Source organism: Calonectris borealis, chromosome 17 (genome assembly GCF_964195595.1).
Source record: "Calonectris borealis chromosome 17, bCalBor7.hap1.2, whole genome shotgun sequence".
Lineage (NCBI taxonomy): Eukaryota > Metazoa > Chordata > Aves > Procellariiformes > Procellariidae > Calonectris > Calonectris borealis.
In genome coordinates this window covers 995,091-1,015,298 of record NC_134328.1, presented here as the reverse complement: position 1 = coordinate 1,015,298, position 20,208 = coordinate 995,091, and the positions used below count along the sequence as shown (strand labels likewise).

Below are 20,208 nucleotides of genomic sequence, written 5' to 3'. Positions count from 1 at the left end.
CAGGGCTCTGCCAGCGGCCAGCCGTGCCAGGAACCAGGAACCCCCAACCTTCTGCTGCCATCCCAGGCCACTGCTGCCTTCAAAGCCTGGTGGGGACAGTGGAGCTGGGACCCACCCACCAGGGCAGCCAGGACCGATGGGGCTGCAACAGGCCCTGCCATGGATGGAGGAGCAACCCAAGAATGCCTGCAGTGGGGCCAGGGCCTGGGACAGGCCACTGTGGCCATCGTGCCACCGTGCAGGGCATGCAGAAACTGTATTGGCATAAATGGGACATTGTTACAGTTGGGCCCACAGGTTCGTGGCCATGCTGGCTGTGTTGGGGGGGGCATCATTGAGAAGGGGGCACACCGGGGCACCACAGCCCCTCCCTGGTTTGCAGGAGCTTCTCCAGCGGCGCCTGAGGCAGGGGGAAGCCTCGGCCAGGGTTCACTCCTGCAGCTTCCCCAGGGGCCCCGGCTCCCCGGCTGCAGGACGTCACCAGGCTGTCTCTCCCAGAGGGAGGGGCACGTGCCACCTCGTCCGCCGAGCGGGTGTTGGCGGTTGCTACCACCATCGCAACGGTCGTGTTGCAAAGAGCAACACAGGCACGACCTGCCCATTAACCCCAAAACAAGGGCTCCCCCGCGGCCCCGGCGCTCCCCGCTTGGTAACCCAGAGCCTGGCCCAGGCGGCAGCCGGGGTGTGAAGGAGGTGACGGCCACCGGCCACCCAGCGCCTGGCTGGAGGGGGATGCCTGCCCACCCATCCCAGGACCACGCAGGACCGGGCTCTGCAGGGGGACACATCTTGGACTTCCCATGAGCCAGGGCAGGCTGCCGGCATCCCCACCCACCCGTGTCACGCGCCGGGTGGCCAGGGAGGGGCCAGTGCGAGTGAACATTAACCCGGGGCGGTGTCGAGGGCTCCCCGGCAGCGCGGCTCCCAGCACCCCAGCAGCACCTGCACGCCCGCGATGAGGGGGCTCCGTGCCCGCTACCACCTCCTGGTAGGTCCCGTGCACAGGGTCCCACGTGGCAGCGTGGGTGCTGGGAATGAGCTCCGGTGCGGCGCCAGGAGTCACCGGCCGGGCTGGACACATGGCCGGCCAGAGAGATGGGGGCTGCCCTGGGGCCAGCGAGGGGCTGGGGAGGTGCGGATGGGGATGGGCACGCTCAGGACCTGCCCCTTTAGCCCCACTGCCCCCCGCCCCGAGGATCCAAGCACCCTGGGGCAGGAGATACCCTGCCGCATGGGGCTGCCCTCGCTCACCCCTCTTGTGCCCTCAGGGTGTTTTCTGCCCGTCCCCCACCAGCAGCAGGGAACCGCTGCCCACCCGCGCTCGGGCAGAGGCTGCACCCACAGCCGCCCTGACCACGTGGCCAGCTGAGACACTTGTCACCGGCTGCCCCCAGGACCAAGGGACATCCCTGACCCCACGCACGCTGCAGGGCCAGCCCGGCCATGGGCAAGCAGGGGAGCAGCCAGGCCTCACCCCTTCTGCTGGGGCTGAGGTTGGGTTAAAGTTGTGGAAGCCTCCCCTGCCTCCTCTTCTTCTTCCTCCTCCTCCTCCTCCTTGGGCAACCCCACACCCTTGAACTTCCGTGTGCAGAGGTGCCAGAGCATGGCATGGCGCAGCAGAGCACAGCAGGGCTATCGGGAGCAGCGGGCAGCCAGGAGCGGGGCTGGCGGCTCAGCCAAGTGCCCATCCCTGCGGCCTTTGGGCCCCTACGCCCAGCCCCTGGACACAGGACGGGAGACACCCCATGCAGGCGGGTTCGGGGATGCTGGTCCCTCGGGGCCCACAGGGATGCTCACCTCCACCCGCCCCCAGACCGACCAGGAGGAGGAGCAGCCTGTGGGATGCGGGGAGCCAGCTGGAGAGGGGCAGCCGGGCTGGGAGGGAGCCCCAGCAGCGGCCCCGGCCCTGGACGAGCCGTGCAGGCTGGTGCTGAGCACGCCGAGCAGCATCCTGCGGGACAGGGAGATGCAGGAGGTAAGGACCCCACCCTCACGCTCACCCCTCCCCCACCACGCAGCCATGGCCACTGTCCTGCCAGGAACTGGTCCGGCGTGAGGCCAGGTGGGTGACATCCCCCTGTCCCCAGGGACAGTCACCTCTGGGGGTGTGGGGGGAGGATGCTCGGGCAGGCATCTCAGAAGGGTTCTCAGGGTGAGGATGCTTGGGGGAAGCATCCTGGGAGGCTGCTGGGTGGGCCGGGAGCTTGAGGAGACCCCTTGGGTGCATGCTTAGGGGGAGGATGCTTGGAGACACCTTTTGGGAGGATGCTTAGGTGGGAGGAGATCTCCTGAGAGGATGTTTGGGAGCGTTGGTGCTTGGGGAGACGTCTCGGGAGGATGCTTGGGGGGAGGATGTTTGGGAAGACATCTTGGGAGGGTGCTGGGGTGGGTGGGAAGGATGCTTGGGGAGGCCTCTCGGGGGGATGCTCGGGGTGGAGGGCAGGGTGCTCAGAAGCAAGCTGCCAGCCGCGGCTGAGCCCGCCCTGCCCCAGCTGGGCCCCCACCTGCCCCCCCGGCTGACGCAGCAGCCCTGGCGCCTGCTGTACGGCACCAGGCGGGATGGCTTCAGCCTGCGGACCCTGTACCGGTGCGGGGGCCAGCCGGGCTGCCCGGCCCTGCTGCTCATCAGGGACACGGAGGGTCAGGTATGGCCGGGCCCTCCCCAGCCCAGCTGCCCCGTGGCGCTGGGGGCAGCGAACCCGGCGTCGCCCAGGGCCTTGCTGCCAGCAGGATGGGGGATGCATTCCAGCGCTGGGGAGCCCCAGAGCACCGCGGCATGGGGGTCCCCCTCTCTGGTCTCCCCTAGGCCTTCGGTGCCTTCTCTGCCAGCACCATTCGCTGCAGCAATGGCTTCTACGGGACGGGGGAGACCTTCCTCTTCTCCTTCTCCCCGGAGCTGAAGGTGGGGGCTGCAGGCTGCCAGCCATGGGGCACCCCGGGGGGTGGGGGGCTGGCGACGCCCCGGGACCTGGCCACGCCGGGGGGTCCCCAAGGTGCTGCGGAGGGGGCCTGGTGTGACATGACGCCATTTGGCCGGATGCGGGTGAAGCAGCCGGGGCCCTGCCGGCTGCAGTCCCCCGGTTCACCCAGGGCTGGGGGGAGAAGGCAAATCCCAGGCAGCCACGCAGGGAGGGGGGCTCTGGGAGGGGGAGCAGCCCGGTGTCGGCAGGACATGGAGGCAGTTCAGCCGTGTCTGCCTGTGCCAGCAGGGGTCTGTATGTGTGACGGGGCCGGTGGCATCAGTGGGCGATGCTGCTGGTGGCATCAGTGGGTGGCAGCCGTCCCCCCGTGGGGGCCCCCAGGGCTGCTGGCAGGGATAGCCTAGGCCGAGACGGTGCCCACAAGCTCTGCCACGTCTTCCTCTGGAGGAGCAGGACACAGCAGGGATGGGCAGAGCCAGCTTTGCTCAGCAGCCCCCAGCTGTCCCTCGCAGGACAGGGACAGGGATGGGGATGGGGACGCTGCGCCCCAGCCCATGGTCCCGGCCGACTGCTGTCCCCACACAGGTGTTCAGGTGGACGGGCAGGAACAACTTCTTCATGAAAGGGGATGTGGACCTGCTGATGGTTGGTGGGGGCAGGTAGGAGCCGTGCTGGCAACCTCGGCAGCCCACGGGGTCCCCAGCCCCAATGGCTGTCAGGGCCACGATCTGAGCCCAGGCTGGCCTGCAGAGCCAGGTCAAGGCACGTGCTGGTGGTTTAAACCCAAAAACACTGGTGGAGGTTGTCCAGCAGCAATGGCCATTTCACCCCCCTGACCCTGCTGCCCTGCGGGCAGGGTGGCAGCCCCAGGGAGGCTGCTTGTCCTGTCTCGTCCCCGTTTTGCCCGTCCCTTGTGCCTGGCGTCCTCAGCAGATGGGCAGCTGGGAGTGGGACAGGGAGGTGGTCGGTCTCCCAGGAGCTGGCTGGGGAGGTCTCCAGGCACGGAGGAGGCAGGAGAGGAGACCCTCAGCCGACCATGCTATTGGCACCTTCCCAGTGGTAGATTTGGGCTGTGGCTGGACGGAGACCTGCACCACGGGGGCAGCCACCCCTGCGAGACCTTTGACAACGAGACCCTCTCGCCCCAGGAGGAGTTCTGTGTCCAGGATCTGGAAGTGTGGGGCCTGGCCTGACCCCATCACGCACACCTGGGGACAAAGGTGGCATCAGGGGAATGCTTTGGGACCAATGTCTCATGCACAGCTGTTTCCTGCCAGCACCCGCTGAGCCTGCCGGGATGGTGCACAGCCTTGCCCCTGCCTCCCTCCACCCCGTCCCCACCAACGTCCCCATTTCATGTGCCAACAGCCCGTGGGGGCAGCGTGATGGGGACAGGCTGCAGTGGGATCTCAGCCCCCTGCAGTGCTGCTGCCACCATGCCGGGGTCCCCAGGGTGGCTGCAGGACTGGCTCCCACCACAGCACTGAGCACCCTGCCTGGCCGGGACGATGCAGAGCTGCCCTGGGAGGAGAGTGCATGGCAGGGCCAAGCGCCGCAGGGTCCCCAGGTGGAGGAGCAAGCTTTGAGAGCAGCACGATGCCGGCAGGACCGAGCAAGCCCAGGCAGGCTCTGCCCCACCGGCTGTAGCCCCTGGGGATGGTGCTGCCAGGGCTGGCAGGCGATGTGGTGACCACTCATCAATAAACAGGCAGAGCTGTGCTCCCAGCCTTGTTCTTGCCGTGGAAGCAATGAATGTCGCCGTGAAGTTGTGCCAAGCAAGCGGCGGCGAGCGGGCCGGGAGCCGTGAGAGCGCCGGCCGTGCCCTGCCCCAGCCCGGGGCTGTGTGCCCGCAGCAAGGCCAGGGGGTCGGCTGCGGGGACCCGTCCCCCCTCTGGCAGAGTCCACACTCTCTGTCCGCCTCCTGAGGACCAGGGCTTCCTCCTCGGGGGTGTCCAGGCCATGCTGGGCATCTCGCCCCGACCTCCCAATGGGGAGGGGACGACAAGAGCCCTCTCCAGGCCCCTTCCCACCCGCAGCTGCCTCCTGCCTGGCTGAGGCAGCCTAGCCTCTCGTTCCTGGATACCGGGCCAGCTCTCCTCCTCCTCCACCATCCCGCCATCCCTGTCCGAGCAGCAGGACCAGCCTCACAGCTGGGATTCAAGGCAGGGGTGGCCCAAGGGTTTCCACGGGAGGACAAGGGCCTGCCTGGTTTGGCCACATTTGATTTATTTATTTTGGGAGTGTGGCTGGGCACTGAGCTGAAGCATCATCCCGTGACCTCACCCGTTGTCAGCTCCTACCCTAAACCTGCAGTTTTCTGAAGCCAGGATCCCATCCAGCCCCAGGCTGCATTACTTTACACATCCCCACTCCACCCTGTGTCTACCTGCCTTGAACCTCACCAGCCATTTCCCTGCTGATTCCATCTCCCACGGCCCTTTGGAGATGCTCCATGGCCGGCTTCTCTCTCCTCGTGCTATTTGACTACTCGTCCCCTTTCCAAAGTCATTTACCGAGCTGGTGAGCAGCCCCCGAGACGGCCCTCCGTTGCAAGAGCTGGCCCTGTGCTCCCACTCCCTCACCCTCCCCCCAGAAGATGCTCCCTCCTGCCCAAGCCTCCCTGCCTGCTGCCCTCTCCAAGGCAGCAATTGCCCCGGCCACAGCACCCAGCACAGCACCGCTCAGGGGAGCGCCTGATGGGTGCTGAAGGATGTCAGGACCTGCTGCCTCCTCCAGCCGCTCCAGCCCAGGACCCTCCTGCCCGGCCGCTGGAGCCCGGCATCTACCCAAGGGACACGGCTGCCTCAGCCTGCCTGGCCCCTCCCGCGCCCAGCACAGCCCCACACACACCAGATGGTCCAGCTTAGTTTGCCTACGAATGACAGACACCTCCCCCACGGACACCCGGTTCGGGGACGATACAGCCCCTCGCCCCCCCGCAGCTGGCACTGGGACTCGCACCCGCTCAGTGGCTGACACCGCAGGCCAGGGGTGCCTACGGCCCCGGTCTGGCTCCCGTCGCTGGCCCCAAACCCACCCACATCGGTCTCTCCAGCAGCTGGCACCCAGTCCTGGCAGCACACGTCCACACAGGCTATGTGAGGTTAATGGAGAAATAGTTAAGGGATTTAAGGAGACGGCAGGACAGACAGAAGATAAGACAGATCAGATGCAGGGCTCAGGCAGACAACGCACTTCCCAGCCCCGTTTTGCATGCGACGCTTTTATACCCCTTTTCTGCCTACCCCCTCTTCGTTCCTCCCCCTCCTCCGCTTGCAGAGTCCCACCAGCCCCCTCCAATGTCCCAGACCCGCAGGGTTACACCCGACCAGCTGCAAAGTCCCAGTTGCCTGTAGCTTCTTGAGAGCCCACCAGTTAGTGGGACTGAGGAGGTTTGTCTCCCTCCCTTTCTGTATCCTCCCAGCTGAAAAAATGAACGTTCTCCTGCTCCCCATGCGCTTCCCAAGGACCGCCACCTTGGGTCTGTCCTCCTCACCTCCCTCACCCCGTGACCGTGAGGGCTGGCTCGCTGTGCTGTTGTTTGTGGCTCCCCTGAGCAGGTGCCCTTAGGGGAGCAGACCCCTCCATCCCCGTTCCCTCCCGCGGGGCTCCTGGACGCTCCCAGCAGCGCGCGCCAGGAGCCCCCCACGGCCGTTCAGGGCGCCCGACCTCCTGTGCACCGGTGCCATCCAACAGTCCCCGCTGAAACCGGCTGCACAGCACCATCCCCCTGGGGACCTCGACGCACCATGCGGTGCCCACGGGCCCTCCTCACCGAGGCCGCTTGCTGATGCCTGCTGCTGCCAACACAGCCTGCAAGCACAGCCGGGGGCAGGCAGCAGAGCCACCGAATTAACAAGAGCCCCACACCCCGGGGCTGGCAGCCTGCGGCCCCCACCTTCAGCTCGGGGAGGAGGAACATCTTCCCGCCCCATAGAAGCTGTTGCTGCAGCAAATGGTGGCGGCAGCAGAGAAGACACCGCCGGTGCAAGCCATCACCAAACAGACTGGGGAAAGGCTCCAGGAAAGCTTGCCCACCCAGGAAGCCACCGGGAACCATTCCTCTTCGCAGGCCGCTCAGCACTGCCTCACCCCTCACGTCCCGTGACTTCAGGCCCTTTTCACATTTCTGCCAGCAGCGCTGGCGTAGGATCACAGAATGGTTGAGGTTGGCAGGGACCTCTGGTGATCATCCCTGCTCCATCAGGGCCACCCAGAGCCAGCTGCCCAGGACCATGTCCAGGCAGCTTTTGAGTATCCCCATGGATGGAGACTCCACCACCTCCCTGGGCAACCTGTGCCAGTGCTCAGTCACCCTCACAGTGAAAAAGTGTTTCCTGATGTTCAGAGGGACCCTCCTGTGTGCCAGTTTGTGCCCACGGCCTCTGGCCCTGACCTGGGCACCGCTGAGCAGAGCCTGGCTCCGTCCTCTCTGCACCCTCCCCCCAGGTCTTTACACACTGAGGAGATCCCCCTGAGCCTGCTCTGCTCCAGCTGAACAGTCCCAGCTCTCTCGGCCTCTCCTCATAGCAGAGAGGCTCCAGTCCCTTCACCACCTTCATGGCCCTTCGCTGGACTCTCTCCAGTGTGTCCCTGTCTCTCTCGTACTGGGGAGCCCAGCACTGGACCCACGGGCACCCCACTCCAGGGGTGGCCTCACCAGTGCCGAGCAGAGGGGAAGGACCCTCCACCTGCTGGCAATACTTTGCCTAGGGCAGCCCAGGACGCCATCGGCACACTTGGCTGCAAGAGCACATTGTTGGCTCGTGTCCACCAGGACCCCCAGATCCCTTTCTGCCAAGCTGCTTTCCAGGTGGGTGGCCCCCAGCACACACTGGTGAACGAGGCTGACCCTCCCCAGGGACAGGACTTTGCACTTCTTGTTGAACTTCGTGAGGCTCCTGTTGGCCAGTTTCTCCAGCTCCTGTTGGCCAGTTTCTCCAGCCTGCCGAGGTCCCTCGGATGGCCCAATGCTCTGGTGCACCAGCCACTCCTCCCCGGCTGGCGTCATCTGGAAACTTGCTGAGCGTGGACCCTGTCCCATGAAGACTACTGGGACTGGACCCAGTATTGACCCCTGGGGTACACCACTAGCTACTGGCTTCTAACTAGGTTTTGTGCCATTGATCAACCACCCTCTGGGCCCAGCCCTCCAGCCAGTTTTCAGTCCACCCCACTGTCTGCTTACCCAGACCATACTTCAACAGCTTGTGGAGGCAGACATATCCACTGCTCTCCCCTCAGCTAGAGGCCAGTCATTTCACTGTAGAAGGTGGTCAGGCTGGTCAAGCACGACTTCACTCTTCCTTTTTCCCCTGCACAACAGTTGGAGCAGTGCCTAAAGCCGACCTGGCCACTGTAAGGATGCTGAAGTCGACGGCCTGCCTGCTCTGCCCAGGCGTGCCAACGGCTGGGCGCTGCAGCCTTCATCGCAAGGCACGAGGAGAGGCTGGGTCCTCCGTCCTGGCACAACCTCCCCACCCCTGGCCCCTTACAGCTGCGCTGGCTCCACTGCGGTGCCCATTCACACTGCACCCGAGTAGACTGAGCTAAGAAACCGACTCCTCAAGCTGGAAGATCTGCACTTCCACAGCGCAGCGTTTGTCCTTTAGAAATACATTTGGCTGCTCATAACTGTGCAGTAAGACCATTTTTAATAAAGTTCACACACTGCAATTCCTTAAAAGAATAGTAAAATCATTGTTTATAAATTTATTCTTAACCCAGAGAGGCTCAGATTAACATGTTTGAGAAAAAGAAATGCTCTATCTCAGAACTTAACGTTAAGTACAAATTTTTGCTTAAGCATAAGCAAAAGGTATTTCTCAAGTATAAAGTGCACCTTTTATAACAGATTCAAAACAAACCCAAGCAACTGTAACAAAATTACATTTTTCTGAACAATACTTGATTTTATGCAGAGAAAAATGCCTTCACTCTATGATGTTGTTTCTTGAAGTATAATAAGAAGTTCTTTAAAAGCTTTTGAGGAGGTCACAACCCCTTCTAATAGTTATCTGCTACATCTGCAGATCTGAAAGGCTGTTAAAGATACGAACAACAGAGGTTGCACCGCATCACCTTTAGACACATGAGCACAGGTACAGAAGAAAGCAGCAGAGCGTGAAACGACTTCTGGTTATTTGAACAAATGAAATCTGAGTAAGTACATGAATACTCATTCTCCTTCCCTCTGCCTAACAGCTATCAGTTCCCGTGATAAAAAGGGCAAAGGAAACGTAATCAGATATGAAGAGCATTCTGCAGTTCTCTCTCAGTGGCTCCCCATTGTGTTAGTTTTCAGAAACTAACCTAGTTACCCACGCTTGGCTGTCAAAACGGAATGCTGAACTCTTCTTTCCCCATTTCAGATATAAAAATCCAAAGCTCGTTCCAATTTCTGAGCATTACTGAACCTTTTGCTTTGCATTTTTAGTTTTGAGGGCAGGCTTTTTCAAGCCTTTAGGTTTTATTTAATGAAAGCAGCCTTCCTCTTAGACCTGAGTAAAAGATGAGAGGAAAAAGGTCTTCCTCGTTCACTTTTTCAACTGGACAGACATTTAGCAACACTCACATTAGTGCTGCCAGTAAGGGAAAAATGTAAGAACTCTTACAGTTCTATATAGGGAGAGGACCAGCAATCAGAGATCCAGGAGAAACAGGGAAGGGACACGAGAATGGAAGAGTTCCTGAAGAGTCCGTCTAGCTAGTACAGTGTAATGCAGAAACAAGGTGCACGCGGTGCAAGGAGGAGCAGAGCCAGTGCAGCATCCTGCCGGGACTCACTAACCGTGCCAAGAACTGTGCGCACGTCCACCTGCCTTGACAAACATTTGGGTAGCTCTGCTTTCCCACAAGCACTCAAACGATGGACGTTTTGAGCAATTTTTGCAGTTCAGTGTAACTGTAAAAATATAACATTCAATGTATCAAAAATACACTATAAAACAATAAAAGGCTGCATGTCACTGCAATGCATTGTTACTTCAATAAAAATGGCGGTCACACTTATAGCAAGAGGCCTGCATCTCCATCAGCTTTTTGAATACCAGAAAAGTAATCTTTGGTTATTAAAAAGATTCCCCTCTCCCCTCCTTTTATTTTTTTAAATGAAACTCGTTTTGCTATTCTTGAAGATGCCATCTATGGTTATTTCAAAGTTCTATTACCTCACTACATTTTCAGAAGCACACTTACTCCTCTCTTCCTCAGGTACTGGCGGGGAGGGGAAACCAAACCAAACACCTGAGCTGCAGGTTCTTCTGCTAGCCCATGCAATATCACAATCATCTTAAGGGATCAGGACTAGAAGGAAGAATAAGTGTCTTCAACACTTCTTGTAATAATGATCAATTGCAATTTTTAAAGTTACTCTTGCTACACAGTGCCAATACATTCAAAAATAAATGAGAATTGAGTTTGCTATGATGTCATAAGTTGTTAATTTTTTAAAAGTCCATTTGGAATATACACATTGTTTAAGTACCTACATTAAAACACACTGTATTGTAAAATGCATTTCTGCATTGTTCCATAAATTCTTACAGTCCATCCAACTCGCTTTTAAAAGAGTTGCTACTCAGGTTTACTCATCTTCTGAAGAAGCAGACTGAATAGCGCCAACGGGAAAAGTGTTACTTATCAAAAGGAAGCCTTTGTTTACAACTGGGTTCTGAAGCTGTCCTGTGTTCATCATCTCTTGTGTTATTCCAGCTTCTCTTCATCGGCGTTAGATGAGGGGCAACCACATCACCATCCTATTATTAAAAGTCAGGAAACATTAATGATAGTACATTCACTTTTGCTTTCTATCCTAAGGCAGGGGAAAAGAAGCTCAGTGTCAGACTTCAGAGAAAAAATAAATCCAAGGTCCTAGAAGCATTGTAAATCAACAAACATTGAAGACTACACATCCCAGAGATGGAAACTGCTGTAGTCAGTGGTAGCATCTGGTGGGGAGAAAAAAAATCCCCCGCATATCTGAGAAGCCTTCACCATTGGCAGTTCACCTCTTCCAAATCTAGGAAGATCAGCAGGCTTGCATTTTGGGATTGGTATATGAGCCGGAAACATTATTAGGAATGTTTCCTCTGAATTCGCCACAGTATCTCATTTAAAACTGTTGCAATCTACAGCTGTAGGTGCTTGGATGTGCCTTTCACTGTTTTAAAGTATATAATGTTGGTACAGTAGCTGGTACGGTCTAAGGCAGTGGTGCTCATCCCTGTCAGACATATATGTTAGTCTAGCGCTCGGGCACCGCAAACACACGCAAGAGAGCAATAAGCTCTCTAAGATTAGAAATAAGCTGGTGAGACGCATGTTGCAATGTTCCGCAACATGCCAGGGCCTGCAAGATGGATATGCCTGAACTAAAAGAATATGCTTATAGGATACAACCATACCTACAAGCTACAAGCAGAGAAAGCTTGTTGCTTGATGCATTTGTAAAAAGCCCTTCTGAAATTAACTGCTCTCAAAAGACGGATGCCAGAAGTATGACATAAGAAGGAGCCTTAAAACAAGTTGTCTCTGCCTATAGCTGTAGCTCCAGCACATAAGAACACTCATCAATTTGGTGGTCTTTCATTTCAGAGAATGTAGCATTTTCTCCGAATGAGACTTGCAGGTGTCTCTAGCAAACAAGATGCAAAGTCAGGGATATTAACCTACTTGATGAAGAGGAAAAAAATACATGGTTCACAGAACAAACTGTTCACGCTGCATTTCTTAAGCAACTTGGAGATTCTAATATAAGCATTTATTTTACTTTGAGGCTTACTCCCAGATAGTGGGAAATACCTGAAAAAGCGCATGGAACTGAAGAAAACTATTCCTTTCACTGGTATGACTATCAGACAAAAGTGAAAGCCAACCATTAGGGGAGAAATGTAACAGCAGATTGCCCGCACATCTATCAAACCTACTCATGCTTCCAGCCTAGAAACTTCACAGCTCATGCACGTAGCGGAGTGGCTCCATTAGCATTTTCTGAGAAAAACTTACTTGGATACAACCATAACTGCTTCCATACAACAGCGGATATGCTGGAAGTATCAGCACATAGTAATTTTTTTAGATGAAGGCGCCCACCTTCCTGCAAGGGGGGATGTGATGGGGATGCTGTATCACACATCACCAGCTTACAGCCAGGACTGTTACAGGCTTCTCCACCACCTCTGGCAGGAGGAGTGCAAAGCAAGATCTATAGACTCAGGGTCTGCTTTAGAGTCTCCATCTTACTTGCCAGGGCAGCTCCGACGCGGTTCCCAACACAAAACAAAACGTCAGGTGAGCTGTAACGTACCCTCTTCCTTCCTCGCAGCTGGAAACTTGTATGTTCTGAGAGTTGACAGAAAAGGGAAACCCAGAGAACAGATACGGCCTTGCAGGCAGCTCAGACTACAGACTAGTCGCTCAGAGAGTAGAGGTCTGCAATCTTGTTCCCGCAGGCGTTTTCCACTCTAGCTCAGAGCAAATGGACTGACTGTGAATATCCTGGGGAGGAGTGAGTTTAACAGCTGGTGATTAAGGAAGGAAAAGAGGGAAAGCAATAGAAGAACCCATCTGAACTCTTCCCTAGATCTTTTCATCTCTCAGTGCTGTTTTAAGCCTTTGTATGAGGAAACCTGCATCCATGAACTAGTGAGTGTCTGTGTGGATACTTCGTTATAAAAACATGACTTTCAAATCACGTAAGTTAAATCAATGCAAACCCATCACTATTTCAGTGAAACCAAAGCACGCCCAGATGTGAGCCACAATAAAACCAGAAGCTAGGTTAGTAAGGAGTGGCTCTGCCAAAGACAAGGCCGGAATGCCAAGTTTTTTAATGAAAGAGCATTTTTAATGAAAGAGCAAGCTTATGAACAAAGGTGAAGAGCTCTAAGAACAAGAAAAATAACACGTGAATTTGTTACCTGTGGTTTGGTGAAATCCTTCTCTATACACCACTGAATAAAATACTGTTTTGCAGCTGAAACAATGTCTGGATCCTGGCTTTTGCAATAAACGCGGATAACCTGCTCTGCAAACCTCATGGGTAAAAGCTTTGAAACCTTTGAAATAAAAAAGAAATAAGCTTTAGTATTTTTTGGAATTTAGAGTCCACGGAACTTCAATTTTTTCACCTGAATACAAATGGAAAGCAGTAAAAAACATCCCACTACAATCCATGAGCTTTATCCAAATCAGCTGTATTTTTCTAAGACTCCCAGTGTATTCCAGTTAACTACTGTTCACATGCAAAGGCTGTCAGGATTCCAGACGGCCGCAGTACAACACACACCAAAGACCTGCAAGGACATGGATTCCACAACCTCTCCACAACTCCTGCAGGAATTACCACGAAGGACTGTAATCACTTCCACTGCAAGCTGAAGAAGATGCCCTCCAGAAGCCAGTTGAGGAAAATAAAAGACTACCTGTTCTTTACTGATCTTGACTGCCTTGGAAGGATCAGCCTTGCAATAGAAGAGAACATTATCAATGGGATTCTGTTCCTTCATTCCATAATCCATATTGATAACCTTGCATGTAAAACAAAGAAAATGGCATTTGTTAATGTTTGTCTTTAGTTTTCTCACAATAAATACAAAAAGATACACACTGTATTTCTGTAAATTACACTAACCAAAAAGAAGAGTAATTAACAAATGATTACTTAATAAAACAACTGGTATTTGCATTTTATATCTTTTCTTCCACCACCTTTCGCTCTGAAGCTGCCAGGTGGACATTCACATTCACACCAACCAGCTGCTAGTCGCGCTCTGAAGCGCTCCAGTTCCACACAGTGGAAGCATGCTCGTCCCTTGCCAGCCTGTGCCTCCCCGAAACACACAACCTATGGAGGCAGCAGTAGAGCTTACAATTTTAAACATGAGGTTTAGACAACATTATTTACATCTGCTTGGTACACCAACAGTTTTATGGTCAGCAGGGAGGCGCCCACGTCCCGTGACTTCAATTTGTGGGACAAGGAAAGCACACTCAACTGCTTTAAAGTTGAGTAAACTGCTACAACTTTACCCAGCCTGAAGTGAATCTTCAACACAAGGGATCTTTAAAAGCGATTTATGATGCACTCTAGGGAAAGCCATTTGTTAGCTCTTCCCAGAATTAAGCGAGAACAGGGATTAACCTATTTGATACCTGTAGACTGCTCAAGCTCTCTCCTGACTCAGACTCTCTCCTTCCCACCAGCGATGGCCGGAGACTGAGCTGTGGCAGCAAGATGCTTTATGCAGAAGACAAAACCCAGGAGTGACCGCCATGCACCAGGCGTGCGACACCAGACACCTGGAAGTCACTGGGCCCGTTATCCTCCCACTGGGGCCCGCAGTTTACTTGCCTTCATAACCCGCAGCAGTGGTTCCTAGACTGCTGACTTCAACACCCACATGCTAAAACCTCAAGGTTTCCCTACTGCTCCTTTTCAGAGTGAGGACAGTCATGGGAGAACACATTCGTCACCGGGAGCAGAAGTGCCCAAACGACAGCCCAGCGAAGCTGCCTGAAGTCTCTGCCCCCAGGCCCTCCCAACCACAGCAAACCTCCCAAGGGGGAAGCTCGTTGCTCTCAGAGCCTTGAACCGAACATCTAGGGCAGCATTTATAAGGCAACCCTGTGGTTTTGTTTTTTCATTTTGCAAATGTGTTGAAACGTATCTCTGATTTTCACTATGGTATAGAAGGCCCCCTGTGATTGAGAAGTTTTTACTCTGAACCCACTCTGAGAGATATTTACATCAATTATGAAATCTTCAGCCTTTAGCTCCACATCTGGAGGATCCTTTTCTGGCTTGGAATTAGCAATGCTTTCTGCCAGGCTATTATTCTGAAAAAAGACAGTAACTCAGATTACATTTATGCACTATCAGGTCTAGACCAAGGCAACAAAATGCATGACAGAACATGTCACTAAACTAAAGCTTTCATTTCTTCATAGCTTGAGAGACTCTTCTTGCAGCAGCAATATGGTTGTTTGAATCCTTGTATACCTTAGCCATAAGTTTTCTACCAATTTTTAGAAAAAAAACAAGCTTATATAATTGAGAAGACCCAAGTACTGCCAGCCTGTGGAGGAAGAGTTTTACACCTGATCGCAGAGAGGGGCAGAGAGGGGCAGAGAGGGGCAGAGAGGGGCAGAGAGGGGCAGAGAGGGGCAGAGAGGGGCAGAGAGGGGCAGAGAGCCCATCCAGGATGTTGAAGTCTCCACAAAGCAGAAAATAAGTACCTTCAAGCAACTGTTTTACTAATACAAATGTTTTGCAATTAAGTTCTCCAAAGCTGAATACTAAATGTTTTTACTGAACTTTTTTTTTTAATGAAGGGCTGCAGGATCTCACCCTCTAATAAAGCTTTTACACCTGTACATTGAAACATGCAAAGAAGCCCCAAGAGACAGACAAGATCAGTAACGTCATTGATCACTATAAAAAAAAAAAAACAAACCACACCAGACACAGAAGCAGCAAGCTCCTAGGCAAACTTTGGAGGGGATGGTGACCTACTTCAAAAGCTGAAACCCACAAGGGGGTTTTGTCTGGTTTTGGACCTGAGAGAATATTCCCTGCTGACAGCTAGGCTAAAGCCAAGGAGGAGCACGATGTGATGGAGAGCAGTTGTTCACAGAAACGTGTAAGTTCTCATTAAGAGGCTGTAGCTGGGCAGGAGAGAGAAGGTTGCCTGTTTACCTTTGTCCAGGGCTGCTGTGTTCTGGGGAAGATGCAAGATTTGACAAAGCAATATTTCCTGGGAGCAACTGAGACTCATGGGAGAAAAGCTTTGAGTGCAGCACAGAGCATCCAGGAGACAGGTCCAGAAGGGAAGGAATTCAACTAGCAGCATTTTTTTTGCTGCTGATTTGTCCATTGCAAAGATGGGGAGACTGCTAAGAAGAGCAGGGAATCACACATGTGCCAAGCTGAGGCATATGTGCGGTTTGCTGTGACTCAAGAAGCCAAGGAAAGGTTTAGACTGAGAGCAAACCTAAAGGAAAGAACTGGCAGGAGGCAGCCTGTTTATAAACTGTTGTTTCTATTGTGTCAGAATGTATGTATGCTAACTTTCTCCTTTTCTTTGTTGTTGTTTGCTTGCTTTTTTTTTTTTTTAAAGTTACCTCTTCCAGTTTGCATTAACTGGAAATTTAGCCTGTGTTCCCCTGGCTCTGGCCAGCTTGAGGATCACAAAACTGGACAGGGCTTTGAGCAACCTGATCTAGTTGAAGATGTCCCTGCTCATTGCAGGGGGGTTGGACTAGATGACCTTTAAAGGTCCTTTCCAATCCAAACCATTCTATGATTCTAAACATAACGGCACTGCGGTCTCAAGCAGCAGAACAGACACAGCAATGTCTTGACTAGCCACTGCTCACCTCCAGCATTCCAGAGGAAGCTGAGCCTCCAACACTCCTGCAACAGGCAACTCCTGGGCCACAGGAGGAAAAATTCTCCCCCGACCCCTCAGTTGAGCATCAGAGGCTGCAAAGCATCGGCTGGATATAATTATGGCACCAACGGTGATCCAGTCTCCCTTCAAAAGAACACACTGGATATCCCAAGACTCAACGCCACTGGCTGGATTCTCAAAGTGAGAGTTTTTCTTTTCATTAACCAAGCCTATGAAAGGAACTGTTTAAAGGTGGAACTCATGCAATCCACTCTCCTGCCCATCTCCTTATTTGTTAGGCAATCTATCCTGAACTCCTCCTCAGAAGGGCAGAAACTACGTACAACCATTTCATGTTTTCCTTCCTCCTATTTCCTCCTACACTTTTAATACAGAATCTCTTTAACACTACTTTTTCTTAGACAAAGAACACAAGCAACCCTCTCTTCAAACAAAAAGATGAACAGAGCAGTAAGACATCTAGTAGTCCTTCTCTAACCTTACTCCTTAAAAGAGCTGAATTATTTTTATTAAGGCTTACCGTTAGCCACTTCTGGAAATTTGGCATGGAAAATTTTAAGCATCGTGGTTGAAGTTTAGAGATAATTAACTGATAATTTGATAACATGGTATAGCACATAACAAGAAAAGCTGAGCCATCTGAAGTAACGTCAGCTCTAATATAACATTGTTTTGAAACAAGACAACAGCCGTTAAACCGATGTCTAATGAGTGCTTTGAAAAGCACACACATGCATGCTCATGCTAAGTATAGAATTTAATACCAAGAAATTTGGAAGTTGTTACTCAGTTTGATGTTTGCTCTCAAAATAAAGCACACAAATTACGATTCAAAGCAATTGTGTTCCTTATTATTTTGAAATTTTAATGAACACAAGATGATAGTAATAACCTTCTCAATCACTGGACTATAACAACTTCTTATGCAATTTTGTATTTTTCAGAAAACAGGTTTTTTTCTGAAAATATTTCGGCAATAATCAACTTGTGAATTTCCACTTCTTGCCATTCTTCTGGCTGTTTGTAGATAAAACTCTTCCCAGTTTCCTATAATATGCTTCATGGCTCAGATACATAAAGACAGGAGGAGAACTTTTGACTCTATTTTTGGAATAGCAGTTAAGCAAAAAAACCCAAGACAAACAAAAACCACATGGAGATAGAGAAAAAAAGATGGTCAGCAACTTAGAGAACATGTTTTACAGGGACAGAATTCATAATCTTCCACCAATGGACATTACCTTTACAATTTCCCTCATTGTTTCAGGTTGAGTCTCTCCTAAAAACTTGTATAATTCACGTCGTTCTATTTTTTGCAAAATTTCTCGTGCCTCCTTCAGTTCTGGACAACTTGAGTGCAGAATTTCCAGGTAGATATTATCTGCCAAAGTTGCATTAGTTTTTGTTAAGTATGTCACAATCCAGCGTCACAGCAAAATGCATGTACAGGGACAAAGGTTAAAGCAACAAGAAAAACTGCTGGTTCAGGAAAGACACTCACTTTCAGAGAACGACAGAACATACCAAGTCGGACAACTGAGAAGTCACTTATAATACCATCTTATAGAATCACAGAATGGTTTGGGTTGGAAGGGACCTTTAAAGGTCCTCTAGTCCAACCCCCCTGCAGTGAGCAGGGACATCTTCAACCAGATCAGGTCGCTCAGAGCCCCATCCAACCTGACCTTGAACGTTTCCAGGGATGGGGCATCCACAATCTCTCTGGGCAACCTGTGCCAGTGTTTCACCACTCTCATCATAAAAAATGTCTTCCTTAGATCTAGTCTAAATCTACACTTTTTTAGTTCAAAACAATTACCCCTTATCCTGTCGCAACAGGCCCTGCTAAAAAGTTTGCTGCCATCTTTCTTATAAGCCCCCTTTACGTTCTGAAAGGCCGCAATAAGGTCTCCCCGAAGCCTTCTCTTCTCCAGGCTGAATAACCCCAACTCTCTCAGCTTTTCCTCATATGGGAGGTGCTCCAGCCCTCTGATCATCTTCGTGGCCTCCTCTGGACTTGCTCGAGCAGGTCCATGTCCTTCCTATGCTGGGGGCCCCAGAGCTGGATGCAGCACTGCAGGTGGGGTCTCACCAGAGCGGAGCAGAGGGGCAGAATCCCCTCCCTCGACCTGCCGGCCACGCTGCCTGCGATGCCACCCAGGATACGGTTGGCTTCTGGGCTGCGAGCGCACGTTGCCAGCTCACGTCCAGCTTTTCTTCCACAGGTACCCCCAAGTCCTTCTCGGCAGGGCTGCTCTCAATCCCTTCATCCCCCAGCCTGTGTTGATACCGGGGGTTGCCCCGACCCAGGTGCAGGACCCTGTACTTGGCCTTGTTGAACCTCATGAGGTTCACACGGGCCCACTTCTCGAGCTTGTCCAGGTCCCTCTGGATGGCATCCCGTCCCTCAGGCGTGTCAGCCACACCACTCAGCTTGGTGTCATCTGCAAACGTGCTGAGGGTGCACTTGATCCCTCTATGTCGTTGATGAAGATATTAAACAGTACTGGTCCCAATATGGATCCCTGCGGGACACCACTTGTCACTGATCTCCATCTGGACATTGAGCCGTTGACCACTACCCTCTGGATGCAACCACAGAAGACGTTACCTATAGAAGCTTTTCTTGTTGCTCTTGATGTCCCTGGCCAGATGTAATTCCATCAGGGCTTTAGCTTTCCTAACCTGATCCCTGGCTGCTTGGACAATTTCTCTGTATTCCTCCCAGGCTACCTGTCCTTGCTTCCACCCTCTGTAGGCTTCCTTTTTGTGTTTGAGTTTGTCCAGGGGCTCCTTGTTCATCCATATGCAGGCCTCGTGGCGTTTTTGCCTGACTTGCTCTTTGTTGGGATGCATTGCTCCTGAGCTTGGAGGTGATCCTTGAATATTAACCAGCTTTCTTGGGCCCCTCTTCCCTCCAGGGCTTTATCCCGTGCCACTCTACCAAGCAGATCCCTGAAGAGGCCAAAGTCTGCTCTCCTGAAGTTCAGGGTAGTGAGCTTGCTGTGCACCCTCCTCGCTGTCCTAAGGATCTTGAGCTCCATCATTTCATGGTCACTGCAGCCAAGGCTGCCCTTGAGCTTCACATTCCCCACCAGCCCCTCCTTGTTGGTGAGAACAAGGTCCAGCATAGCACCTCTCCTCGTTGGCTCCTCTACCACTTGGAGAAGGAAGTTATCATTGATGCATTCCAGGAACCTCTCAGATTGCTTATGCCCTGCCATGTTGTCCCTCCAACAGATATTGGGGTGGCTGAAGTCCCCCATGAGGACCAGGGCATATGAACGTGAAGCTGGTCCTATCTGTCTATAGAGGGCCTCATCTGCTCGGTCTTCCTGGTCAGGTAGCCTGTAGCAGACCCCCACCATAATGTGGGGGTTGATTACCATCAGATTCGTAGCAGCTGTTGATGGAAAAACTAGCTAATTTTCACCCTTGAAACAAGTTTTATTATTTCACTGGAAGTTGCTTCCTCTTCTTATTTAGCCAGTCTTGTTCAGCAGAATATCCTAAACCCCAGCACTAATTGGCTCCGGGACAAGGGTGCTCTATCTTGTAAAAGAATAAAGTACTTCCGTTAAACCTTCAGAATTTCTCAGACTTTGGATGCTAGCATCAAAGTCCCCCCTCGTGTCTCCACATGACAGTGAAGTACGCAGCGTGTTTCCCACCATCAATAGGAGCAGCAAGACACAGGTTTCTTTTGATGTGGCTTCAGAGTAGAAAGGTTATTTCTGGCTGTCCTAAAGAGACTGCTGCTGTCAGGATGCTGTTCGCCTGCCACAACCAACACAGTACTCCATGTCTGTTCCATTCCCTGGCCAGAAATACCCAGGCAGCTTTGACACGTGCTGCAAGCATAGCTCTGCAACACC

General features: G+C 52.8%; 2 protein-coding genes across 5 annotated transcripts in view; one reads left to right on the top strand and one right to left on the bottom strand.

Moving 5' to 3' along the window:
* Positions 1 to 136: 136 nt before the first annotated feature.
* On the top strand, positions 137 to 4,114 carry TLDC2 (TBC/LysM-associated domain containing 2). The gene is given in 9 exon segments (XM_075167055.1): positions 137 to 191; positions 815 to 825; positions 828 to 935; positions 938 to 988; positions 1,814 to 1,975; positions 2,493 to 2,645; positions 2,807 to 2,902; positions 3,507 to 3,580; positions 3,979 to 4,114. Coding segments are annotated over 9 exon segments (846 nt in total).
* Positions 4,115 to 8,597: 4,483 nt separating this feature from the next.
* Positions 8,598 to 20,208, bottom strand: part of SAMHD1 (SAM and HD domain containing deoxynucleoside triphosphate triphosphohydrolase 1) — a 29,956-nt gene continuing 18,345 nt past the window's right edge. For 3 of the 4 annotated variants that reach the window (XM_075166209.1, XM_075166210.1, XM_075166208.1), the window contains 6 exons: positions 17,575 to 17,714; positions 14,670 to 14,759; positions 13,346 to 13,450; positions 12,842 to 12,979; positions 12,165 to 12,263; positions 8,598 to 10,678 (listed from right to left, as the gene is read on the bottom strand). In XM_075166209.1, the coding sequence (XP_075022310.1) occupies positions 10,556 to 10,678; positions 12,165 to 12,263; positions 12,842 to 12,979; positions 13,346 to 13,450; positions 14,670 to 14,759; positions 17,575 to 17,714 (695 nt within the window). In that variant the 3' untranslated portion in view covers positions 8,598 to 10,555. The remainder of the gene's footprint in view (positions 10,679 to 12,164; positions 12,264 to 12,841; positions 12,980 to 13,345; positions 13,451 to 14,669; positions 14,760 to 17,574; positions 17,715 to 20,208) is intronic. The other variant, XM_075166207.1, reaches the window with a different exon arrangement.